General features: G+C 39.6%; 2 protein-coding genes across 4 annotated transcripts in view; one reads left to right on the top strand and one right to left on the bottom strand.

The window, feature by feature from the left end:
- Nucleotides 1-27615, top strand: part of cops2 (COP9 signalosome subunit 2) — a 57486-nt gene that overhangs the window by 8587 nt on the left and 21284 nt on the right. Inside the window, exon 1 of one of the 2 annotated variants that reach the window (XM_084348717.1) lies at nucleotides 11755-11773. The exons of the other annotated variant lie outside the window; for it this stretch is intronic. The gene's annotated coding sequence lies outside the window, so the exon portion shown is untranslated. Of the gene's footprint in view, nucleotides 1-11754; nucleotides 11774-27615 lie in introns of those variants that run through there. 2 annotated transcript variants of the gene reach the window in all.
- Nucleotides 244-9130, bottom strand: fgf7 (fibroblast growth factor 7). Of its 2 annotated transcripts, XM_084361754.1 has the most exons (4): nucleotides 7980-9130; nucleotides 6882-7542; nucleotides 2104-2210; nucleotides 244-1576 (listed from the first exon to the last, which is right to left on the bottom strand). In XM_084361754.1, exons 2-4 carry the CDS (start codon nucleotides 7165-7167, stop codon nucleotides 1361-1363), a joined length of 609 nt encoding a protein of 202 aa, XP_084217880.1. In that variant the 5' UTR covers nucleotides 7168-7542; nucleotides 7980-9130; the 3' UTR covers nucleotides 244-1360. The 2 variants fall into 2 exon arrangements, with proteins under 2 accessions (XP_084217880.1, XP_084217881.1); XM_084361755.1 differs by lacking the exon at nucleotides 7980-9130 and having other exon boundaries at nucleotides 6882-7618.

Here is a 27615-nt window from a genome sequence, read left to right as displayed (position 1 = left end):
AACTTGAATTCAGACAGTGTACAGTTGTGTCTTTCTTTTTGGTAGAAAAAATAGATGTAAGAATATTGACTTTCTCAACATTTTCTGCATTTATTTTGTTTAATTGTTAAATGCCTATGCAGATTTCCCAGTTGAAACAACGGGGGCTATGGGATCATCGCCTTTTGAGGTACAACGTTGTATTAGAAGGAAGAACGGGCCAGGGCTAGCTCATTAGCATGCTAACTTCAGTAGCAACAGCAACACTGTTATATGTTAATCTGTTGATATAGTTAGTTGACTTTTTGAATGTCATAAACTAAAATTCTCGCCATTACTTACATAGTGGCCCTTTAAACAGTTGCACAGTATGGTAGAAAAATGTACATTCATATGCTGATCGCCAGTATTAGGATGTTCCAGTGATATCGTACAATATATTATATCTGGGTAGATTTTTGTCTTAGTCATACTTAGTAAAAATGTGTTGTGATAACAAAAACAAATAAAACATCTCCTTATGAATCAGTATGTGATGTTTTAGTGCTCAGGATTATTCCCTCCTGATAAAAAGAGATTGCATCGCATACACATTTTTTAATGTTGTTCACTTCGTATTTTAATCTGAATATCTTTTCAGCAGCAGCAGAATATTTTAGCATTTCAAAATCACACCATGATAATGAACAGGGAATCAGTGAACAGCTACAATGCATTTGATCAGAGTTTTCAATGCAGACGGACAGACAAATCGAGACGGATCATTCACAAACAGATCATCCTACATGCTCTCATTTTACTGAACATGCTTTTGTTATTCATCGTGTCTCTGTTTTATGTGCTCTGAGCACTTGTACCATTAAAAAAGACAAGTCCAGCTTGCTTCAGCACATCTTGGCCAAGCCAAACCTCTATTCTGGACCTTTCTGTCGAGCACACAGGTCTCCACATCTGGCCGGGTGTAGATCATCTTTGGAAAAGGATACAGCCCCGACTGTGCGTAATACATTTTTACTGTTTTATAAGAAAACACTTAACTGTTTTATAAGGAAATATAATATTTAATTCAAAATAACAATAATATTGAATAGACTACAGTGGTTTTACAGTTTGTATACCAGTCAAGGTTATTTCAAACACGTCAGTATTTTCTTGTTTCAACATCTTATTTGAGGATGTTTGGGATGGTTTAATGTGCCCATCTGATATCTGTTGCTTTATCTAATGGAAATTACAACATATTATTGAACATAACATAAACAATCTACAAATAGAGGAGAGTGGAGCGTGATGTTGGTAATGGTCTTATATGTGTCTGTTAACATATATGATATGTGATTGAAATCATACACAGTTTGCGACTCATTAGTCCTCTGCTCGTTCAGTCCACCCTCCTTTCGTCATCCTTGCACTTAATAGGGATGAAGTGAGATGCTGTGTGCTCCCTCCGGGTCTTCTTCCCTCGCATTGGCCTTCCCTTTTGAGACAGGGCTATGAACATTTCTTTGCCATTTTTAGTCCACTTTGCAGAGGAGTATGCATTGAAGTAGTTTTCTAGGAAAACTTCCTTGAAGTTGCAGTTTTCATTGTAGATCCTCTGGAAAGGACAAGGCACACATTAGTGAAATAATACAATTGATGTGTTTAGTATTTTTCTTAATTGTCACTTGTTGTCTTGATTATTTAAATGGCCGATGCTGATATGAATATAAGATGTGATAAGATATGTAACTGGGGCAGGATATTTTATAGTTTTAACAATGAACTTTCAGTGCACCGAAACAGTGAATTAACTGGGAATTTAAGGATTATAAATCATAATTTTCTGCCTTATAAACTCTTAAAAAAGAGTTTTCATATTGATGCATATTGGGCAGCATAGATTCTGATACCGACATATCTGTCACGTGCCAATATCGGTCAATAATATTGGCCAACTGACATATATCGGCTGATAATGCCTACAACCGTAGAATTCTGGTCTCTGGTCGATTGATTGGTGGATCTCAAGTATTGGTGGATCTCATCCCAACAATATTGCTGCAATATTGATATCAAAAATATCATGATATTTTGTTCAGTGTATATACAGTACAAAAATGTCTCACTGAGAAAAAATATTACCTTGCCTTGCAGCTGTCCAGACTTGTTCATAGAGATATAATACTGACTCTTCACTCCTTTGATAGCCAGTATGCCGCCCTCAGACACTGTCCTGATCTCCAGAATACCTGCCAGACAGTCACACACTCAGAAAACTGAGACATATCACAGGACAGATAAGATACTACTGACATCCAGCCTTCACTCTAGCTCTAACGCTGCTCTCAACATTCATCTTCATTAACAAATGGGATGGAAGTTCCTGTGGTTAATCAGTCTGTGGTCTCTGGCTTTATTCAAGCCTTGTTAACTGGCCTGGGTGGCCATTACACAAACCACAACCTATGCCATAGCACATATGGGAGACAGATTAGGCCTCACTCTCCTGGGATTGAGAAAACTACCTCCTTGCATTTGCTTTGCACGCTACGTTTTGAGGCCTGCCCTTCAAGTCTGTGGGAGAGTGAAAACACTCACACGTAACTTTTGTGGTTTGGGATTATGCAACTTCAGAACAAGGTTTGATATTTCTAGGGAACATACCTGGAGGCATTATTTTAATTATATATGAAAATATTTTGAAAAGCAGTTAGCACTTGTTTTTGCTTTGAAACGCAGTGAATGCAATGTCTTTAGGCTTGATGCTTTGAAATCGGCCAATGTGCCTTTTTGAAAGGCTAAAGTTCATTAAAACTTTTAAAGTTATACAAAAAAATTTACCTAATCTCAAATAAATATGAATATGTACATTGGAATGTATGTACCCATCCGGGATGTTCCAAACCTCCTGAAACTGAAGGAGCTGCGTATCTCACAGGACTTTTAAGTATGCATTTTACTTTACCATTTAATCACAGTACTAATACACAGATAACCAATTATTAGTCCTGCAGTCATACAGATCTACTGGGCTCAATAAAATGTCTCATCATATAAAAGCAAAACAAAACATTAATTTTAACGTCCTAAAGCTAGAGTAAATCAAAGATTAAAACAAAAATAAGTATTTAAAGGACATCAACAAGGTCCATATTATAGATTGTTATGGAATAACAATCCATTTCTGCGATATGTTTGTTTAAACATATAGCAGAAAGGCTTTCATTTGACAGACAGAGAATAAAGGGAAGAACTCTATTAAAGCTCTTCAGACGGACATTGAGCATGCTGCATTTTAGTGTTTGATCACAAACAGATGGCAGTCTCCCATCAATCTAGGAATGTTGTTTGTTCTCTGTTTCCTCTTGATATTTGACTTAATATCGTTGCCCTTTGTGCACTCATATTTATTACGTCTGCTCTTCTATTCGCCTCCTTGATTTTCTTCATCTGACGTGACTTGGCTAAGGTCTTAAAGTTCACATTAACAGGGTTAGAGCTACATTTGTGAATAATTTGTAAAGCGATTATACACTCTGAGTCAGTTAACCAACGATTCCTAAACGAACCACACACTGGTGGCAACTGTAGATGCAGCTTCCATAAGTGTGTTTTTATGCTTGCTAAGAGGCATAACCTCATACACCGCATACAGCATGGAATTGCTATTCCCATAATATTACATGTAACAGCTACGGTTGTTTGGTCTACTGTGGAACGAGGGAACACATTTCCACACACATGCACATATTGTTAACATTTTGGCTTTGATGCAGAGAGCCTCTCAGGCTATCCTCAGCTTGAACCGATTTGTTATCATACGCTGGTCCACCCCTTTGCTAAGTAAAATAACTTGTGGGTAATCCCTAATCCTGCTTCTTCTGAACAGTTTGAATCCGGTGTTTACTGTACAATCAATGGCCTTACAGGAATAGTGCATTATTATATATACAGACAAATTCTATAATAATATCTACTGCTTCATACTAAATACATTGACATCATGTAACGTCTAGCAAATACATTTTCATAACTTTCAATTGCTTTGTCATCAGGTCTAAAACAAAAAACCCCCCACCATATTATTATCAGATTATGTGTATTTCAGTTTGGCATTACCAAATATAGGTAATTAAACTTTAGTTAATAGTTATTTCAATGTGAACAAGCAATGAAATGCTTTATAAAACATCAAAACAGGTTTTCAAACTTTACAATAAACAATTGCTTAACGAATGGTTTATAAAGCGTTTCATTGTTCGTTATTTATTCGTTATGGTTATTATAAAGTGTTACCAAATTTAAAATCATTTGGCTGAACAGCAGGTCTTTTATGCCACAATCTGGGTGACTTAGTAGAGAATGAATCTAAAACATACTTCTACCCACTTCTAACTTTACTGACTTCTCTGTTTGTCAGTTGTCACGCTGCTGTTTACAATTTGTTAACTGCCTCCTTGAGAGTTGTTTATATGCTTTACGCTGTGGCTTAACATAAGTTTTTCTTGATATTATTATCACCTTTAGTTTAAACTCAAATTAAGCTTTGCCGTGGTCTTTCACTTAGACACATACTGTACACGCTTATGTTTACCATTTACTATTTTGTTTGTTTTAGACATTTGAGTTCTCCATACATTGCAATTACAGAAGCTTAGAAATAATAAGCAAATAAAGAAATAACAGTATCCACATTCTAATATAAAACAACCCTTCAACATATAAGGAAAAACTTGTGTGGCGCAAGAGATGAGTTGACTGGAATAAACCTATATTTTTGTTGCAGAGGCACATGTGGAGAAGTCAAACATAATGCAGGTCCAAGTGTCTCATTTTGGTTTCTTCTTTTTTTGTGTTCTCTTTTTGTAAAAAAAAAAAAAAAAAACCTTTATGCAATCAGCTCTTCGGGACTTCTTGTTAACTTCAGCCAAGAGGCATGCCTCACTGATTTATTACATATATATATCTGCACCACGCTTGTCTCTTCAAAGGCTTATTGGTCAAGTTTCTCTGTAGCGTGCGATTGTCAGCCACATATGGGTGTATCAATTTTTCTGTCTTTCACTGCCAATTGTTGCACAAGCATCTTTTCCATCCACTATGAGGCATTTCCCTGTGAAGCCAACATTCCAGACAGAGACACTGTCAGATAGGAGGAAATGATAACTACTTAAAACATCCTCACTATGACAGAGATTTCCATTAGGATCTTAAAAACAGGAACTTTGGAAAGTGTTGGCTCTGTCAGCAGTGAGTCTAACAATTTACCACATTAAGAGGAAAATATAAGTTATAGAAATAGCCTTTCAGTATTTAACTGCCATGCATTATTTGCTTTTAGTTGTATGGAACAGTGATTTTGGACACTAATCACAGGTTCATCAGGAGGCCAACATTAATTCTCCCTTTTCTAATATTCTTGCAAATGTGCTGTCCCGAGATCTCATTATGACACTGCAAGTTTGTGAGAAAGTAATAAACAGATGTGAGTCTGAGGTCACGGTGGCCTGGCACCCACCCGTCTCCAAGACCCTTCAGTTTACTTACTTGTGTTTAGATGGTGTTATGGTTTAACAAGCCAAAGTCCCCACCTGCTTCATTTTAGCTCTGTCACTTTGGCTGCTCTAACAGAGACACATGACCCATTAACATTGTGATTACACTGTGGAGAACGCTGTCCAATAACACCTCCCACGTGCTTCTGTCACCTTGACAGGCCAACGGTTCATTACTGACTCAGTCGAAAGATTTCACAACTAAAGAAATGCACTTACTTTCCAGAAGATTCACATTTGGAAAATATATTCTAGCAAATTAGTGTTTTTTTTTATCACTAACAAATGCAGAGAAACTTAAGAGTGAACCACAGGTATCATAATTAGACAAAATGTAACTAATTACATTTCCTCAACTACTTTATTTTGGTCAATTTTGAGTTATTTGTACCTTTTCTTGAGTATTTCTGTTTTCTGCTGCTAAGTACTGAGGCTAAGTACTTTTGATACTTGAGTACATCTATTAGCAGATACTTACGCTATTACTGTTTGTATGGGTCTGTTACAAAAGTACTATTTTTTGCAAATGTGTGGTGTTTTTTTAAATTTCTAATAAATGTAGATCTTATACCAAACCATTGGTATTGTAATTTGACAAAAAGAGCAGTGAACAAATATAACTTATTACATTTACTCAAATTCTGCTACTTTATACTTGGACTACACTACATTTTGAAGGGAAATATTGTGGTTTTTACTCCACTACATGTATTTGATAACTTAAGTTAGTAGTTACTTTCTAGATTACATGCTGCATCAGAGCCAAAGTAACAGAAAAATGTTATATCGCCTCCAATAATCTGCCAGGCCAATAACCAATTGCTCCTGAGTATAGAGTATTAACATATATCTGTATGTATAATTTACTTTTACTTGAACTTCTGATACTTTAATACATGTATTGCTAGATACTTTAAGATTAACCAGTTACTATTTGTATGGGTGACTTTCACTTTTACCTAAGTAATATGTTAGCAAATTAGTGGTGTGGTTTTTTTTTCTTATACGGAACTACTGTTATTATAATTTGACAAAGAGAGCAGTGAACAAATGTAACTGATTACATTTACTCAAGTACTCTACTCAAGTACAATTCTGAGGTATTTGTACCTTCCTTGAGTATTTTCATTTTCTGCTACTTTGTACTTGGACTACACTATATTTTGGGGCAAATATTATACTTTTGTACTCCATTATATTTATTTGATAACTTCAGTTACTAGTTACTTTGCTTTAAGACTTTTATCCCACACTATTCGTGTGGGTGACTTTCACTTTTACCAAAGTAGCATGTTAGCACGTCATCTTTACTTTTACTCAAGTGTTGGGGTACTTTTCACAACACTGAAAAAGAGTCATCCTTACTGTGGCAGTTGGTGGCATCTTGAGTCCCATTGATGTTGCCATTGTCATCAATTGTTAGGAACCATTGCGTGCCGCTGAACAGCTGTCGGATGCGCACATCTCCTCCCTCCATGTAGTCATAGTTCCTGGTGTGGCGCTCGTGTCTGGAGCAGTTCATGATGGCGGCACGTTGCTCAGGTGTGCAGTCACTGTAGACCACACACACGCTGCCGAACAGGAAGATCGCATGGAGGTACAGTCCCGAGAACAGATTTTGAAGGTTCCATGTTAGCATCCATTTGCGCATTATAATACAATGCAGTGGGGATCAATGAACAACATACTGAAATGTGAGATAGAGATCTGTATGCTATTCCACAGCCCAGCGACCCCCTGACCCCTGACTTGGTGACCCTTGTGTTGTGACCTCCGGGTCCCTGTTCCAGCAGCAGGGATTCCTAGTGGGACGCTGAGACAGGGTAGTTGTGGAGGAGATTTTGTGAAGCTGGTTGGGGTTGGCTGAAGCTGGAGAGTGGTGTGACGAAGACAGGTGACAGAATTAGGAGATGGTGTCTCTCTTTAATCCTCAGTGGCGGTGAGTGATGATTGCTCCATCCTCTGTTGACCATAGTCTGACAAGGGACGTCATAATCCAGTTCAGGAAATGTTACTCAAGATGTCACTAAAAAATAAAAAGTAGAGATTATTGATTCTAGCTAATGCAGCTGAAAAAATTGTTACACTCGCAAGTACATTTATAAATTAGAGGACTTTTTTCGAGCAGCTCCAAAAAGTAAACGATCACTGGGATTCACCTAGTTCGATAGTCTAGAGTGCTATAAATTGCCCAACAACTTTCAGAGAGCTTCTGGTGTTATGTGTTCGAATGAATATGTATCCAACATTTCCTAGCAGTAAATCAAAATTTCTGTGGTGTACTGTGACGTGCATGTCTCCCCATCATAAACACACAACAGTGAAATATTGCATCAATGCCACTGGATCACTTCAAAAGTCTGTGGTGTGTTATCTCCTCCACATCATTCATGCAGTATTTACACTTAAACAAACAAACTATGTGGCTCTTACTAAAAATAAATCCATAGTTTAATGACTTACATGTGCTCTGAGTGATGACAGGAGTTGTCAGAGGTGTGTTCCCCTTCAGCAAGACCTTTAATTTGAAGACTCTTTCGTTCTAAAGCTGAAGTCTCAGTTGTAAACCAAGTCCAGTAATGCTGTAAAGCTGAGCAAGAGCTGGGAGCTTCTGTCAGTTCCCATGGATGTCTCCCTGATTCTGGCAGGCTGACTCTGTGCATCTTCCACTGTCGCTGTGCACTCTGCTTAGATAAATGCCTCCTGCTGACCTCACTTGAGAGCAATTAGATCCCAACCAGTCAGCTGTCCCTGGCTGAGATGCAATAGAGAAACACCCTCTGCCTGCCTCTCACTGTCACTCACCCACCGGACATGAGAGGGAGCTATGAACTCTTAGAATAGCGGGCTCTCCTTGGTATGCACTCCTAAATACTTTAAGAACATTTGCATGCACATTCACTCTTGCAGAACTTGCTACAACCCCTGCTTTTTACAAGAAACATCTTGCATTTAAATACGTCTGTGCTTTTTACAGATCTCATAGTGACTCACAATCACTTCAGTGATGGTTAAGATATTTGCTCCAATGACAAAGCTTTGAAGAATTTCTCCCCTATCATTTAAAATGTCACAATTAATTAGTGGCTTCACTAAACTGCACTGAATCATTGGTGCGGATTTATTGACTCAAGTAAAAAAAAAAGAAAAGAAAAACTTCAAAGTGGCCCTTTACTTCTCATTCTTATTGAGTGTAATAATGGGAAGTAATAAGTCATGGCTGGCAGGTATCCATCCAAGGGGAGAAAAACAGAAGACATAAGTGCTCAGAAGTAGTCATTTCTGTGTCAGGGGTCATGCGCTCTTTCACGTTTTGTGTTTGTATTCTAAGTCACAATTTATTGCCTTACATACCTGGCCTTTCCTTGGACTCACCACTTCAAAAGTTTATATGGTCCCTAATGACGTGCTCCCCTGAGGAGGTCAGGGCTGTAGGCCTGAGAGAGAGGGACTTCTGGCCGCAGCAGGTCTCCTTCTCATCTCTGAACTGGGGGTCGTAAAGACCTGATCTATTAGGTGTCACTCTGACCTGTTCACCTGTCCCTTCTATCACCTCGAAGACAGTTCACACTCTGCACCAATTATTTTACATTAAAATGACATTAAAATTAATGCAAAATTCTAGATTTTTTTCAATTAATGTTTTGTAATTTAATTAGTAATTAATTAAAGAATAAAACAATTTTTTCATGTAGGTGGACTACAGTTCATTAGAAGTTTACAGTACAGACCCACAATCCAATAGCTACTTTCTCATGGTGAAGGGGTTTGTGTGACCCTAGAAGCTGTGTTGTCAGGGGAAAGTTGCACCTGGATGGGTCCCCCTTGGCAAATTGCTACCAGGAGAGAGGCCAGACAAGGCGATTCCAAGACCCCTATGAATTGGCCTCACAGCAATGAGTGACCTTGCCTGGAATCTGGAAACTGGGGCCCCCTCCTGTAGACAAGCCTGCAAGGGGTGCTTGCAGGCGATATCTTAGTGGCTGGGCTCACGGGGTCTGGTCAAGCTCAACGCAGGGTCACTATGTGGGCTCACTTCCTGCAAGGATCTGTGTTGGGTTATAGTGCCATGCCAGTTGGGCAGCCCTTGGAGGACTTGCCCTCAGAATGATGGGAAGGGAGCTGGAGCCAGTCCAGGAGATTGAGCCATACCATTGCAATGAAGCTGACAGCACAAACTGAGGATCAGTGCCCTGGCACACCAGGTCGATGGCCGACCATCGGTCAATGTTGGGGCAAACGCTGGGTGTTTGGTTTTTGCTTTTTTGCCAAATGAGCATGTTGAATTGGCAGCAGACCCCGTCAGTGAGAGAAATCACTCTGAATAGCCGTTCACTTAAGGGAATCAGTGCTAGAGAAGAGAAATGGAAAATGAAAGGGGCCCTTATAAGTGACTATATTAGTGAGAGCTGAGTGAAAATTATAGGCAAATGCTGCAGCAGTTTCTGCCTTCCGGATTCTACTGGTTTCCCTTTTTGAATGATGACTACAGACTACCCCCACCTGATGGTACAGAGAGTTATTTCCTCACACGCAGGCGCAAAATGTGAAGGCTAGTTGGCTGTTGGCTGTAGTCTTTGTGTTGTCTTTTTGGCCAAGACGTTGGCAACATAAAGCGTAAAGAGGACGTGCCATGGACAGGCAATAGCCTGAGGAGCCAGGGGAGCCTTGCCCATCTCTCTGCTGGAGATCAATTTGATAATTAAAAAGCATCACAGTCAAGAGAATGGCATTTAGGATTATTTCCCAAGCCTGATTTGCACTGTAAAATGACTGGAAGACTGGACCACCACTTGCTTTGCACTAAGTAGCTGCATATCTCACCATTCCAGCCAGTAACCACTTGGGGAAAGGTCACTTCCAGTACTGTCACTCCTCCACGTGCTGACCGTTTCATGGAATTTGGTTTGAGGTTGGGGTGCTGAAGGAATGGAGGGTATGTTTTACTGGATAAGCAGTTGTTCAACTAGTGACCCTTGTTCTCACCTTGGGTTGGGTCAGTGGACACAAGGAAATGATGAAAAGGGACTCCTTGGAGATGTCTAACAACTTTGCTGCCATAGTTGAAAGCCAAGTGATGTGACAATGTAAAGGTTTAATTTATGCAGCTGAGCAGTCCAACAGCATGCAGCTGTAACATATCTTGAATAGTTGATTGCAGCAGTTAAATGTACCTCTTTGTAAGTTTTTTACAACAGTCCCATGTTGACAGGTTAAGGGCGACACCGTTGATCTTACATGATGAGGAAAGGGGAGACGAGGAAGCAGTAGACTTCAAACCCTCTTCAACATATTAGGTTTTGGTGCCCTGACTTTGTTCTTGAAAGGTGTTTAGGCTTACAACACATAAGATTAGTTTTTATGTTCTGAACAGATCAAATATCTTTGTTGTAGGATCTGGTTTTGAGCATTCACTGCTGAAGTGTTGCCCTGTTTTGCTTGTCAGATTTCTCTTACTGTTGTGTTCCTTCCAACTCATTTGTGTTTTTAGCCTCTGAGCTCTGAGACTGTAAGATGATCTGCCTGAGGACTTTAAATCACTACTTACAAACACATCTGGAGACACTGTTCTTTCAGCTTTTTTTTCTTACATTTTTTTGTTATTTATTACTGGAGCTTAGATTCCCCACTGATTTCTTGTATCTATTCGATTCCAATTCGCAAGGCCATAATCTAATTTGAATTGATGCTATAACACTCTAACCTTGTGCATTTTTAAGAATAAGAAAAGATTAGAATAGAAATCTATCAAAAGATCAATTTCAGAATTTTATGAATTGATATCGATTATTCAAATGATTGATTTGAAGACAGCCCTGTTTGTTACCTTTTCCTGTTTCTTTCCTTTATTATACTAATAATGGTTAACTTATTAATATTGTTTTTTTATTATAACAATGTACGGATGGTGGTAGTAGTATCACTTAGTGTAGTAGAAGTGAAATTGGAGAGTAATGCAATGCAATGGAGACCTGCAAGCTGTATGTGTCCTCAGTTGACACATTATGTATAGTGTATTTAATGTAGTCATAAATTTCCTGTACTTTATTCTTGTGTCTGTGTGTGTGTGTGTGTGTGTGTGTGTGTGTGTGTGTGTGTGTGTGTGTTTGTGGTTGCATGCTGTATGTGTGTGTGCAGGTAGTTTGGTTTTATAGCCTGAATGGCTGCCTGCTGCCGTTCAAGGATCAAAGGCCCAGAGCTGTCTGGAGTTTACAGTAGCATAGGAAGTGCCTCACGGGCAGGCACACTAAACATGCGTGAGTGAACCTCTTTAAATCTCAATGCCTTCACTCCTGTCAGTCTGCCTCTCCACTCTGTTTATCTCTCTCTTTCTCTCTTTTTCTGAGTTATATGCTGTCTGGACGAGCGGAGGTCAGCTTTTAAAATCGTTTTAAAACTCATTTTAATTGATTCCCATTGTTGAATGTTATGTTGAACGTTGTTGCAGCCAGTAGAGAGTCTGTGATGGGTTAGATGATTGCACTGTAACACGCAAACATGCAAGCTCACCATGAACTCGAATCCCGTTCCAACTCCAAATTCAGACTAACCTCCAGCTCCAGTCACAGAGCTCTGCTATGTGTCTGTCTGCTTCATCCAGCATTAAACTCACAGTGGCACTTCCATTAGTCGGCCTCATTGCTGCTTTTTGTTAAGTTTATCTGTTTATTAGGCTTATGTCTAACTTTTCCTACATTGCTGTAACATTTTACTGTCATAGACATAGCCAAAGAAAAAGTCATTGTTTTAATTTTTGTTTTTGCTTTTGAAGTTGGCTAGTTCAGACATGGTTCAGCATTATACACACCAGAGTTCTGGGATTTACTTTCAATTTTTCTGATTGGAACTATATCATGCAAATCATTTCATTTGGTGAAGGCTCACTGGATAAGCAGTTGTTGAGAAAGTTGTTTCTAATCCCTCCAATGCTCGACAGGAATATTGCTTTGTGATATATCACCCTATTGTATCTGAAGGACCACTTGGAGCGTTTGCACGAGGCTAGATCCACAATTTATGATAGTTTCCACTATTACTGCAGAGACATCTGCCTACACACAGTGTCTGCTCTAACACTCTAAAAGCATTCCTGGAGGGAGAAGAGCCTGTGTGTGTGTGTGTGTGTGTGTGTGTGTGTGTGTGTGTGTGTGTTTGTGCTCTTTACCCTGTCTTGCACTGATATGACTGCATTTATGCCGGGAGAATGGATTATGTCTAAGGTCAGTCTATTCTTAGCACTGTTTTAGACTGTTTGGGTTTAGCTTTTGCTTTCTAAATTCCATGATAATTGGGGATCTCTCGGGATGGAGCCTCACAACATTAGCTCCAACTATAAATAACTAGCTTACAAACACACACACTCACACACGTACAAACATTGTACAGTCATTCACACGCACACAGAGTGGTGCAACTTTTGGAACAGATGATTGTTTTTGTAAATAGTGGTAAGCCAGATCAGTTGATCAGATCAGTTCACTGGGGAAAGATCAGGAACAAACTCTTAGATAGTTTACTGTGCTTTGTCAGCCAATATCATGCCTCTCCCAGGGTTAACCATCAGTTTGATTGATTTAAAATAGCCTGGATGAAAAGTAATATTTTCATGTTGTAAAAACTTCATCTCACGAAATCAAAAACAAGCTCTCAATTTCCCTGAAATTCTTCAAATGTGACAAAACTGCATTTTTTCCAAGTTAAATATTCTCACGAAAACAACGGTTTCCAAGTGTTGAGGCTGTACTCACCATTTAAGGTAGTGTACAAAGACGAATAGTGAAGCTTTGACAGCAGCCTTTGCAGTTCGCAAACACACCATGGGTCTACGCAATGACACGCACACACATACACACACTGCCACTCTGCTCAGCTCTTTGAAGCTTCTCTTCCTGGGTCCTGCTGACACACTGAGCGTTAGTGCAGTAAAAGTTGACACATGGTTAAAGCTCAGGTTGTCACTGCTGCCTCTGCCTGGTCTGAAGTGTGAGATGGAGGTTCCTAATGTTCCCTGGTCTCCCCCAATAGATTTAATTACCCACAAGGATATCTTCTGAATGTATTGAATGAAATACATTCAGTCAAACGTGATTGCCAGATTGTATGAGAGTTACAAATCTAGCAACAGAAATACTAAGTGATGATGAAGTTGTTATGAAAAGTTAACGTTAGAAGTTTTCTGTTTAACATGCACTGATTTGTTGGTAGTCACTCTTCGTGATGTTGCAGGCAGTTGCAGTGCATTAGGGCCGGTGTAATCGGCCTTGTTAGAGAATGTGAACCGGCGTTGTGCTTCACTGTCGGGGGAATACTCTGATCCCGTCTAATGCAGGAACAGCTGTTAGGGATCACAGTCTTAACTGCTCACCATATCTGTTCATGTATCAGAAAAAACAGAGCCTTGCTTATAAAGACACACTCGGCCTGAGTGGCTTTGAAGGAGAAAGATGTTCTAAAATAAGCACTTTGAGTTTCTGAGTCAGGACGGTGGACAGTTTACATGGAAACCTCTAATTCAGTTCGTATTTATAATTTGAAGCATAAATGCATGAAGAAAAGATACCAGCTGTTTTCTGGAGTACAAATGAGTCATTTTGTGCGCCGTTTAACTTGTCATTAGCTGTTTACCAGTTTTTTTGATATTTACCAAGGACAAGAATCTTGTCGTTTCCCCTCATGTAATGTCTTATTCTCTCAAGTATGGGATTCCCCTTACTTCCATGTGTCTCCTGCTAGTGAATTTATCTCTGCAGCATTTTGCACTTTTGTCTTTCCCACTAATCCCACTTTTTTGATTGAAGTGCATCAAGTTTTTTAACCATTTTACACCCACTTCCTCCACTTCAGTTGGGCAGTTGGTCTACAAATTTGGTTCAGATTGAAATCCTTTTGTTTGACGTTTGTGGATGGCTAACCTAGAAACCGTAATAACTTTGGTTATCCTTAACTCATCCCAGACCATCATCGAGTCAGAATTTTACTTTGTTTGATACTTTGATCTATGATCAACTACTTGCAAGATTAATGACATATCAATATAAAATATCATACCTGCTGAGAGGGGTGTTCCAATCCAGTAAATTATAATCAATCAAATAAACGTAATTTATGCATTAGAATGCACTGGTATCAGATCAGAACTCATTATCTGCAGATACACGAAGTTCAGGCCTTGGAATTGGCATTGAGAAGTAAAAATGGTGTTAGCATGTTAGCATTGTCATACTGAGCATGTTAGCATGCTGACTTCAGCATGTAGTACAGCTTCAAAGCATGGCTAGACTCTAGGCTATGTTCAGACTGACAACGCTCTAGCCGTTAATGATGGATTTTAAAGCGCACTTTGTGAGGCTCACAGTGCAACACGCAACAGCAACATCAGATCAAGAGAGACAGAAGCGTATCCATGCAGCTGAGCAGGATCCAGGCTGCTATTAGCAGAGAAGAATGGGAGACAACACAGAAAACAACAGTCCATGGAGTCACGCTGAAATAAACGGTCTCTGTGCCTTGACAGTGTGATTGTTTATAGAGTGAGTTGATTGATGCTTCTGTGTTGGAAAGCCGCGTCACTAGCGTTCGGAGTTACTGACGTCTATGTCTTTAACATATCAACAAACGCAGATGTGTTGGGGACGTCTGGACCCAAAATCCAATGTGATCGTTAGCAAATAGCAGTGCGGACACTTTTAGATCTGATCTGAGAAACAAATCGGATTCTTCTGCTGTCTGAACATAGCCTTTGTCTCTGTTAAGGTTTCAGTTACAGTATGTGCTCTGCCATGCACTGTACCTCAGTTATTTTAACAGCAAGGAAAGGAGCACATTTACATAATCCTCAAAACTCTAATTGACCAATATATATGATGTATTTTACATCATATCGATGTAACTTTTCATAGTACTGGCAGTCACTGAAAGTTCTACACAGTACTGCCGTCTCCAAGGCAAAACAGTGGGTGGTAAGAGCTAATTGTCTTTATTCTTGTTTGTCATTTGTTATGTCTGTATCGGTGCCCTTTTCTCTGTTCAGCCAATTCATGGAAGGTTAAATTGCTGTGGTCACGTCCACATGAAGCACCACTCAGTTTTTGTTAACCTTCATCTCCCGGTCTGAAGCCTGTAACATTCACGGTACAATTGTCACTAAAGTAAATTGTTTATTGGAAAATATTTCTGCTGGGGAAACCATGAAAAATGATCAGACGCTTAAGGGCAAACTCTGTGCCAAATTTAAAGTACAATTCAAGGTTACTGAACATGGAGGTCTTGTTTTTATTTCGCTTTCTCCCTCTCTTCTTTCCTATTTACCTCCTTGATTTGGTCCTTTGCTTTTGAGCCATCTTGTTATCCTAGCTTTAATATTATGATGAAGAAGAACATAGCTATATTAGTCTATTAGGTACTGGACTAAAACTCCATTCTGATTACTAGCCAGAGCATTCACTGCGGTGTACATTTATATGATGAATCTTTTCATTCTTAAAAAGTTAAACTCTCACTGTACACACGGATGAAATATTTTATATTTTGAATGAATTCATATCCAAATACCCTTAGTCAACTATCAGGAGCTCAAAACGTAGCTTGTTACATACAGGTCACAATAATACTGCAAATAGACAAGTGATACCATAATACATATGTTACATAAATTTGAGTTTAGCTCTTAATATATCAGATATTTTTTTAGTTTTGTAGACTCATCTTAGTGAAAACATGCCATTACTTGTTGCTAAGTTGAGTATCAGAATTGAACTATACAAACCGCTCTTAATCACTCCCAGCAGCCGCGTGTTGTCTAAAGACAGCTTTATTTAGAGAATTATCTGAAATTAATACATCAGATAACACTGTACTCTGGGTGATTGCTGTCACGGCCGTTTTGGAAACCACAGTTGCTTTCCTCTTTGACACAAAATACTTCCAGATGCATTAATCTCCCTGTCCTGTTTCTCTCTCTCACTTCACCGTCTTTCTCCAGCGGTTGCATCTTTGTCACGTTATCTACGTGTGTCTCTGTGTTTACAGCCATACAGCTGTAGTGCAGGTTGTTTTACAATAATAATCACATCTAAAAAGCACAACATGCTTTTTAAAAACAGACTAACAAATAGTGTGCTAATAAAATGCCATGGCTCGTGTAGGTACAGCTCTTTACGTTGTAGTCTTATCATAAAAAGTAAGGGGGGATTTCAAACAGCAGGGTGCAGTGATAATAACATGTATGAGGTTCAAACAAGTGTATTAACTTCATGAAAAGAGCCATATGTGGGGCTTTACTGAGCTAAATGGAGCACTTAATGAGCCTGGCATGAATCTGGCATTGGATGGGGATGTGGAAACGAGGGCTGCGGTACTGTGGGGACAAACGAGCGCCACAGTTATTACAATTCATCCTGAGGGGAACATTAATGGTTATCCATCCAATAGTTATTGATACATTTCACTTACAATCTTGAATTTCAACCTCATGGAGGCACGAGAGGAAAAGTTGGGAAATCACCAAAATCTTTAGGTATTGTATTGCAATCAATCCTAAAGTTGTTAAGAAATGTCTTTCAAAACTTTCAACCCCACAGTGACACAAGAGGAAAAGTCAGGGGATCACCAACGTTATTTGGCTTTGTTCTCTGGAGGCCATGACTGACTGTGCAAAATTTCAGGGCAATCCATCTGATAATGATGGTGGACCTTCTGAGTGACTGCAGACTGACATTGCCATCCCCAGAGCCCGATCCCAGTGTGACTAAAAATATTACAATCCAGACTGAAACTAAACTTCTTGAGCCATCTGGACTTTTACAGTTCTTTTTCTAACTTCAGCTGGGAACAGAGCAAGAGCATGAGCAAGAGCTTTTTTTGCTTTAACTAATAATTGTTAAGTAAATGTTGAGTGCACAATGTAATGGTTGTAGAATAATGACACAATCAGTGTTTAGATTGGTTTCCTACATGTATAAACCTCACTTTCGCTATTTTGTTTACCACAGGGCACAAAATCTCACGTTTTAAAATGAAGGCTAACTGGAGATCCAGTCAGACTGGCAGCCTAGCACGGTTTCTATCTGCTTTCACATCTTCATGATAGACTAAATGATTGGATAAACTGGATAAAGTTGTGCTCTGTATTGTTGGTAGTTGCCAGTCTTATTGGTATTTGCCAGTCTGTTGTCTTTGTGACAGTGGCGCCAACGATAATACAGCTTGGAAATGCTACAAGGGGGGAAATTGTCTGTTTCCACTTTAAAGAAATCCAATTCTTCTAGTTTTGTGGTATTAAACTGGCTGACCACTGTGAAGCCGTATGTATTCTCTTGTTTGCGCTGGCCCACACCACCTGGCTGGGTGTGATGATCCTAATGAGGATGTGTTATGAATATTCCACCTACACTGTTCAATACCAGCGGCAGACACGCTGGTGTGCCGTCCGGCAGTTTTATTGAAAATGTTTTTTGTAATCCGGAGTGCAGATAAGTATACACTGCTGCACACACAGTGATATGTTAGAGCTCACTGCTTTACAACTTTAAACTCTTGAACACTACATGACGTGGTGGTGAAAAGTACATTTACGTACAAATGCTGCACTTAAGTACAATTTTGAGGTACGTCAATATTTCCATTTTCTGCTACTTTATACTCTACTTCATTTCTGAGGATAATATTAAACTTTTTACTCCAATACATCTATTCTATAACTTAAGTTACTAGTTACTTTGCAGTTTCATATGTTTCATGTAACATATAGATTAATTTATAAATTATGATACATTATCATAGATTAAAAGTGCAGTATGTAGGATTTAGTGGACTTCAAAAAATGCAAAAAACATGAAAGGCTCTCTCTAGAATCAGTGTTTGGTTTGTACATTCAGGGCTACTGTACAAACATGGAGGTTCAACATGGTGGGCCTCGTGGGAAAGGACCCGCTCACTCTATTGATACAAAAAGCTCATTTCAAGGTGATGAAAACAAAACGATTCTTAGTTTCAAGTGATTATATGCTGATGAAAACATAATTATGAAAATATATATTTTCAATTTCTAATAATAAAACCCCCTGAATCTGCCGCACTGGACCACCCGGGAAAAGGAAGGTGAACTCACAATCCATTTCTCTTGTAGACTAAATGATTCAATAGACTCATGTTTCGTCATGTGTTCTTGTTATGTGTGACTTGGAGGAAAACTCAAATGATCCAGTGGTCTTTGCCACAGCGGTGTCAACAATGAAACCACTTGGAAACGCTAAGAGGGAAAAGTTGTTTGTCGCCACTTTAAGTAAAAAGATCTTCGTACTTCTGATTGCCACTGGCCAACACGAAGTGTGTGAAAGTAAATTTACTTTCAGAAAACAAAAACCGAAGCCCAAAAACAAACAAGGAAAGTGAACGCTCTGTGAATCACTTGTATGGAACACTTGAGTGGCGGTCTGGAGCTGTTGCCAGCATACAGACAGCAGGAGGGGCCAGCGAGGGAGGCGGTGAGTGGAGACACCTCTGGCCAGTCATAAGACACACACACACACACACACACATTAATCAGCTGTCCTTCACTTGTATTGGCAATGGTAATTAGTGAAAATAATAAGCCGACAAAAAGGACTCGTGGTCAGAATTAATCTGCCTCGAGTGAAAGACCAAATAAGATTCCTTCTGGGGCAGAGCTAGTTTTGGATCCATCTGAAGTCCTCCTTAATCTTCTCATAGCTACTGGCTTTAGTGGAGCCATAACCATAACACTGAGTCACTCAACTGTTCATTAGCCTCTGAGAGGAATGTCTGTGTCATGTGTTATGACAGAAGATAACGAGAGCCAGTATTTTGTGTTTTATTTTCATAACCCTCATTACAAAAGGATGACAAGTTCATGGATTCAGACTGCTTGTACACAGACATATACACAGAGATGCACGCACAGCTGGGAGTTTACATGCAAGGTTTTCTCACAACACGGAGCAAAACAAATATCCTTTGTCAAGTTTACATCTGTTGCTTTCAACACTGAGCGTAATCTCATTGGTATCTACGTGTTTATTTGCATCCACAAGTGAGTCATCATTCATGTTTGTTTGTCTACGCGGACCATCTATACAGATGTCACAAGTGAATCGGCGTGTGTGTTTGTGTGCACGCATGCCGAGGTTTGTCTACGTCTGCGTGATGTATCCATGTGGTTTTTATTTTTGACAAGTCAAGCACCGCCGTCTGTGGCTTTCAGATAACAGCACCTCTCTATCTCTGTCATGCCTCCCTCTCTGTCTTATTGTAAGGATGGATGTCTTTTTAATGGCGGGAGTGGGAGAAGCAGAGCAGAGCTGGAGAACAGGAGCTGATGTTGGAGGGAGAACAGTCACATTACCCCCTTTGAATTCCTGATAGCAGCTAACGCCAGGATGTTTCTCCGTCTGCCTGACATGATTGGCCTTGAGCTTTTGTCTGTGATTATGTAGGTGATGATCTATTAAGGCTAAGTGATATGACCTTAAAATTAGAGCCAGACTGATACAGTATATCTTTTAGCTGATATTATAAGCCTATCATAGGTTTGTCGCATATGTTGTCACAGTATTAAACCTTAGATTTTTTAATAAAGAGGCTATAATGCAAAAAAAAGATGCTTGGCGTAATTTGATTTGTTGTCTCAGTGCAATTATGTCATTTTAGACGATAAAGTTTATTGTTTAACTGTAGAAAGTCTTTGATAACCACATTTGAGGGGCCATTGCAAAAAATGTGTGTGTAGTGGCCAATATATCAACACCAAACTTTATATTAGTATTGGTTGTGCTTTAACTAGTGCTGGGCAATATGGTGATGTAATATCATTATTGTCATATGAGACTGTATATCATTTTAGATTCTGGATATCATTATATCATGATATGGCATCAGTGTTGTCTTTACCTCATCCTCAAAATCTCATTGTATTGATATTTTGTGAAAGCAACAATTAGAGATGCACCAGTTACATTTTTCTTAGCCGCTTCCGATTTCCGCCTTGTTGTGTTAGGGTTGGGTACCGAACTCGTAGTAGTCTAATAATGATATTCCATCAATTTCTTCATTTTAGTTCAGGTGTCCAGGTTGAGTAAGGTGCACAGAGTAAAAACAACAGAGTTTCTTCAACTGCTTCCAGGTCCCTGAATAGACTTCTCCTATAAGACATTTTTGTTTTTAAGGGGAGAGTAAAGTACTAAAATTCCAAGTATCGGTCTCTGTATCTGTATTGGTGCAAATGTGTCATAACCCAGTCCGAGTCTGCCAACATATCAATTTCAGAGTTTTTCACTACCTAATACTGGTATCGGCATATGCCCAAAAAATCGAGTATTGGTCGGGTTCTGCTTAAAATAGCATCTTGACATTTTTAGGCTATGTTGCGATACACAGTATACAGTATGTTGTTCATTTAAAATCTTATCACAAGCACTTCATAAATACTAGGAATGGGCAAAGTCAAATAGTCAATATTACCATGTTTTCAACCAAATACCTCTAAATCCATCCACCTTTTAATCTCCCGACATTCATCTTTCCCTGCTAACGTCACTGACTGAGCATTATTCTGGCAAGGTCACAGGTCAGACTGTCTAAGTGTTTCATTAAGGTCCTGTATCACCTGGGAAGCCAAGACTTACTGTGAGGGCAGGAGAGTTTAGTAGTGAGACAGAGATGGATGAACAGGGGCTGTTCGTGTGGAGAGCAGGTGTTGTCTGGAGGAAAGAGCCTGGTGCGTGTTGTGTATATGTATGTGTTTGGGTGTGTGTGTCCAACAGAGACCCATTTGGGGCAACATGCATGCGAGAGGCCAGGCCACAGGCCAGAGGAAATAACTTTTGTGATCAGCTTTGACCTGAACTGGCCTGGCTTGTAACTAAAGGTGTGTGCTGCTGTCGTCCACTAGAACAAAACAAACTGCTAAACCTACAAGGGCGCCATGTGTTTCTGTTTACCTGTGACATCTGTTGTTGGGAATAAGTCATAAAAAACACTTGAAGATTTACTTAACTGCCATTCTGCTGAGTATCAAAGCACGCACAGTGAAAACTGTTGACATTTTTTAGCAAAATATTAAAAAATAGATTAATACAGATGACCTGTTCAATTAATAGTTTCAAAATGTTTCAGTTATCTGTGCATCATATTCAGATGATCTAAAATTGAAAAGTCAAATTTGAAAAGTAATCTGTTGCTGTCTGTTAATTTTGCTTCATGCATCTTTTTCACAGTTTCTATTCGGCCTTCTTAAAGCTGAAATCTGTAACTTTTTAACATGTTGCGTGCTTTTACAGTTGTGGGTGGTAATTCAAAAGGGTTTTGGACTACAGCAGAGATGGTAGATTTGTCGTTCCGGGATGTTTGTTTGAGTCAGCGGTTGCAAAAACTTGGAAAATACAGTACAGTGCGGTATTACCAAAATCTCATTCAGATATAGGCCATTTCATATCCAGATAATATTTTCTACAAATACAATGAATAAAGTACTTTATTTATTTGACTGTAGTTTATATAAAATTATTACATGGAAACACCTATTACTTATTACATTTTGAATCATATGTCAGACTTTTCATACCCAAACCACATCCATGTGACAGAAGTAGCCCGTGTTTTAAGCACATGCTCATTGTTTTGTCTTGGCCGGTCAGAGTCCGACCTCTTATTGGAAATTCCCCTGTTCTGTGTCTCGTGTTTCTAAGGTTTGCCTTTATGCAAATGTCTTTGTATTCGTGCTGTGCGCAAGAATGCAAAAAGTTGTCCAAATGATGAAAAGCATTTCCACAAAGAGCTTGATTTGATACACAACGAAATAACAACAGTGCAGGAAATGAAATAGTGGAATTTTTCTTTCATCGCACAAAACATATCGTCATATCGCACAGCCCTGGTGCCATACAGAGTGTAAAATACATTGATTCCAGTGTGCTTGCTTCCTTTTGAACCACATTTATTGGCATTGTCAACCAGGACAGGTGCAACACCAAAGGCTGAATATTGTGTGCCTAGACTCAGGCCATAGTTGGTGCCAGGTTAAGTTTAACCAGACCCAATTTGAGGGCCATTAGTCGAAAACAGTAAGTGAAAGACTCATCTGCAATGTCCCTGCAACATTTAGTAATTCAATTATTAATTTAATTTCGCAACTGTGAATAAAATTGTACATCAAGACTTACCTGTTGAAGTTGTAAATACTTATTTGAGATGGTGTCAAGTACTGCAGGAACTGTAATAATCCTACCTAGAGGCAGGGTCCAAAATGAACTCTTCGATCTTCGACCAATGTCTGATAAAGTCAAAAAAACTTTAAGTGACTATAGAGGAACTGCAAATTACACAATGTTATTATGAGCTGTGGCAAATGCTACATGAAATTCTTCTGTGTGGTACCCTGTTGTACAACAGTGGACAAGGACGGTCAATCCAAGGATTGTAATACAATTACTTACCGTCATATATTGCATGCTGCCACCGGTGCAGTGATGTAAAACAAAACCTGGTCAGTCAAATATGTGTTGTAGCGATAGAAGAATAGTGAAGAGTAGTAGTAGTAAAAGAGTAGTGAAGTATGCCTTTTTCAGCCACCCACCATGGCAACTGACCTCATTTATATTTTTTCAGCAGAGTATGTTTTTCCTCGCATTTGGTGAGTGGTGCTAATTTAGGACCCTATTTATGAATTTATTATCAAAGCATACACTATCTTTTGTCTATATACAGTAGTTGTTAATTGAGGATGATACTTGTCAAAATATTATTTTAACCTTGCACGACTTTTAGAAAAGCCTGAATCCCCTCTCTCGATGCCATGCTTTTTCCATTAACCAAAGAGGACATGATTCCTCTATTTGAGACGATGACATGCTGAAGGGATGAAAACATTGAATAAACAGTCCTGGCCAAATGGAGGGATAGCATGAGTTTACAGATTAGTCCTTCCCACAGGGTGGAGGGGCCTATTTCACAATGTGCTTTCACTCAGCCCCTATCTTGAGTTGCGTGAGAGATTTCCATATCTCACACACTCTTGTAAATCACAATTGAACAGTAGTAACTCAGAGAATGAACTCCAAACACGTCTGCTTTCAATTTGGGCCCAGGGGTCCTGCCAAGGCTGGGGCAGGCTCAGAGACCACCCCTCAGCACAGATTACTGGCCTCATCACCTCTCAGGGCTGCAGGAAGGCCTGCCCCGCTCCCGTCATTAGACACACACCTCACACCTATACAGCTGGGGGTGCGTGAGGTGGAGGATGGTGTGTGTGGTTGGGGAGGGGCGCTTCATTCAGTGGAATATCTGAACCCCACAAAAATACACTCTGATGGCACGCACAAAGAAAAGGAAACCACTCAATTAAAAGTTTAAAAAACAATGTTACATTAAATTTCTCTGTCTTTATTTTACCTTTTACACAAAATAATAGATATTTAACGTTTTCAAAGATTTTAATAAACTAGAAAATGTGATGGTCTAGAGATTTCTCCTCTATAATGTGAATTATATATATATATACAGTACAGACCAAAAGTTTGGACACACCTTCTCATTCAAAGAGTTTTCTTTATTTTCATGACTATGAAAATTGTAGATTCACACTGAAGGCCTCAAAACTATGAATTAACATGTGGAATTATATACTTAACAAAAAATGTGAAACAACTGAAAATACGTCTTATATTCTAGGTTCTTCAAAGTAGCCACCTTTTGCTTTGATTACTGCTTCGCACACTCTTGGCATTCTCTTGATGAGCTTCAAGAGGTAGTCACCTGAAATGGTCTTCCAACAGTCTTGAAGGAGTTCCCAGAGATGCTTAGCACTTGTTGGCCCTTTTGCCTTCACTCTGCGGTCCAGCTCACCCCAAACCATCTCGATTGGGTTCAGGTCCGGTGACTGTGGAGGCCAGGTCATCTGGCGCAGCACCCCATCACTCTCCTTCTTGGTCAAATAGCCCTTACACAGCCTGGAGGTGTGTTTGGGGTCATTGTCCTGTTGAAAAATAAATGATGGTCCAACTAAACGCAAACCGGATGGAATAGCATGCCGCTGCAAGATGCTGTGGTAGCCATGCTGGTTCAGTATGCCTTCAATTTTGAATAAATCCCCAACAGTGTCACCAGCAAAGCACCCCCACACCATCACACCTCCTCCTCCATGCTTCACGGTGGGAACCAGGCATGTAGAGTCCATCCGTTCACCTTTTCTGCGTCGCACAAAGACACGGTGGTTGGAACCAAAGATCTCAAATTTGGACTCATCAGACCAAAGCACAGATTTCCACTGGTCTAATGTCCATTCCTTGTGTTCTTTAGCCCAAACAAGTCTCTTCTGCTTGTTGCCTGTCCTTAGCAGTGGTTTCCTAGCAGCTATTCTACCATGAAGGCCTGATTCACACAGTCTCCTCTTAACAGTTGTTCTAGAGATGTGTCTGCTGCTAGAACTCTGTGTGGCATTGACCTGGTCTCTAATCTGAGCTGCTGTTAACCTGCGATTTCTGAGGCTGGTGACTCGGATAAACTTATCCTCCGCAGCAGAGGTGACTCTTGGTCTTCCTTTCCTGGGGCGGTCCTCATGTGAGCCAGTTTCTTTGTAGCGCTTGATGGTTTTTGCGACTGCACTTGGGGACACTTTCAAAGTTTTCCCAATTTTCCCACTCGTTTTTCTTTACTTAGCTGCTTTTTTCTTGCCATAATACAAATTCTAACAGTCTATTCAGTAGGACTATCAGCTGTGTATCCACCTGACTTCTGCACAACACAACTGATGGTCCCAACCCCATTTATTTATATATTTAGGCAAGAAATCCCACTTATTAAACCTGACAGGGCACACCTGTGAAGTGAAAACCATTTCAGGTGACTACCTCTTGAAGCTCATCAAGAGAATGCAGAGTGTGTGCAAAGCAGTAATCAGAGCAAAAGGTGGCTACTTTGAAGAAACTAGAATATAAGGCGTATTTTCAGTTGTTTTACACTTTTTTGTTAAGTACATATTTTCACATGTGTTAATTCATAGTTTTGATGCCTTCAGTGTGAATCTACAATGTCAATAGTCATGAAAAGAAAGGAAACTCATTGAATGAGAAGGTGTGTCCAAACTTTTGGTCTGTACTGTATATATGATATATATATCATCACTTGTCGGGTGCACTGTGCGTGCTCCAAAGTGCTGGCTCTATCTGATCTTTGAAATTACACAATTCGTGAGAGCCAGTGAGAGAGTTATATTCTCTCCCTCCAGCCCACTTCTGGCCTTACTCATCAATTGGACACACTAGTTCACATTAAATACTCCCCGGTTTACAGACTGTGTGATCCTGTATCATGGAATGCGTGCATGAATCAGTTTCAGAGCTCATCAATATAGTTTCTGTTGTGTGACTTCTCTGTGGTCACACCACTCATCTGCACCACAGCTCTGTAGCTCTGGGGCCACAGCGGAGAAGATTACAGTGATGTTGTAAAACCTGCCGAGGTCGGGGAAAGCTGTCTGCTGAACACTCACTGTGGTGCTTTCCATGTTCTTGAAACAGACAGTGTGGGTTGCCATATCCCCGAAGGTGGTTTTATAGTTGTGGTCTGACCAAACAGTGGTCTCGGTGCTCTGTCAGGGCCTCTTTGAAAAGAGCTGGATGAAAGTTTGGGTGCAGAGGAATGCACAGATGCTGTTGTGGCAGAAGGGCATTAGGATATACATACGCAGGATATGTAGACTCAACACAGGACAACAACATAAACAACCGTGGCATCTTTTTGTTAGAACTGTCAAATAAATCATATGAGTAGTTGAAAATCTTGAGAACTTTGGGAGATTTGTACAAGACAGTGGCACTACTCCTTGTGGAAGTGATATTCTTATTTGATAGTTTGATAGTATAGTTCTTTGGTCTATAAATTGCCCCAGAAAAAAGTGAAAGATTTCGATCAGTGTCACAAGATGACGTCCTCAAATGTCTTGTTTTGTCCAAAACCCAAAGACATTCAGTTTAGTGTCATAGAGGAGTAAAGAAAACAGTAATTATTCACATTTAAGAAGCTGGATTCTGAGAATTTTTACTTTTTTTTTTCTTAAAAAGTTACTCAAAGCAAACTTATTGATTCATTACTGCAACTCTTAATCAGTCACTTTTAGATTGGAGCTCCCCTCACTGCAGGTGAAGTATCATTGTCATGTCATTCATGATGTACAGTGTGTTAACTCCTGCATCTATGAAAGGCTGTGTAATCCACATAAATAATCGTAGTGCATGTATCCCCTGGTGACAAAGAGGTTAAGGTCCTGACCATGAAACGCAACATGCCTGGTTCACATCTGACTGGGGACCCTCATTACGTGCCATTCCCCGCCCCAATATCCCCTCACAACCCATTCGCCAGAATAAATGTTGGTACCATTCTGCAAAACCACAGAAACCAAGTTCAAGCTGTATGTTTGTTTAGGTTGCATTTTCTATGTCTTTCTCGTCACACTGCTGTGCTTATGCTCTGCGTAGTTTTTGGCACAAAAACACTTGGTTATGGTTAGGAAAACATCATTTTTAGTCGCCACAAACACAGCTGGAGAGGTCCCCAGCACTCAAAACATCCAGTGGTGTCACACTTACAAATGCTGCAACCCAGACTTGAAATGCAGTGGTCCGTTTGACAGCCTTGTCATTTGTAAATCCACCAGCGTCCCCTTCACCTTCCAGTGTGAGAGTCGCTTTATAAACATGTAATAAATGTGACAGGGCACGTTTGCGACTAGGCTGCGCCTCATCTCATTTTGTGTTTGCATTCCACAACTTTCCCAGACTTTTGTCGCCCCGTCCAAAATTGTTCCAAATGTGTTGCTGCCATCAAATTGAGAACAAGCTGATATTTACAAAGATCAATGATGTTAATTAGGTAAAACATTAAATATATTTGTACTGTTTTAATGTGTTATGTGTCTCAACTTTTTTAGAATCGGGGCAGTAAAAGAGACACAAAATGGCCAAATCATAATAATAATGATATTTCAAATAAAACCAGCAGTAGACTGATCTTTGAGGATCCAAGACTGAAGTGAAGACCACCAGCAGCAGTGCTATAACATCACAGCATCTTGAACAGCAGTGCA

The sequence above is a fragment of the Pagrus pagrus genome (genome assembly GCF_965226575.1).
Source record: "Pagrus pagrus genome assembly, chromosome: 1".
Classification (NCBI taxonomy): domain Eukaryota; kingdom Metazoa; phylum Chordata; class Actinopteri; order Spariformes; family Sparidae; genus Pagrus; species Pagrus pagrus.
This window is presented reverse-complemented; position numbering and strand designations above follow the sequence as displayed.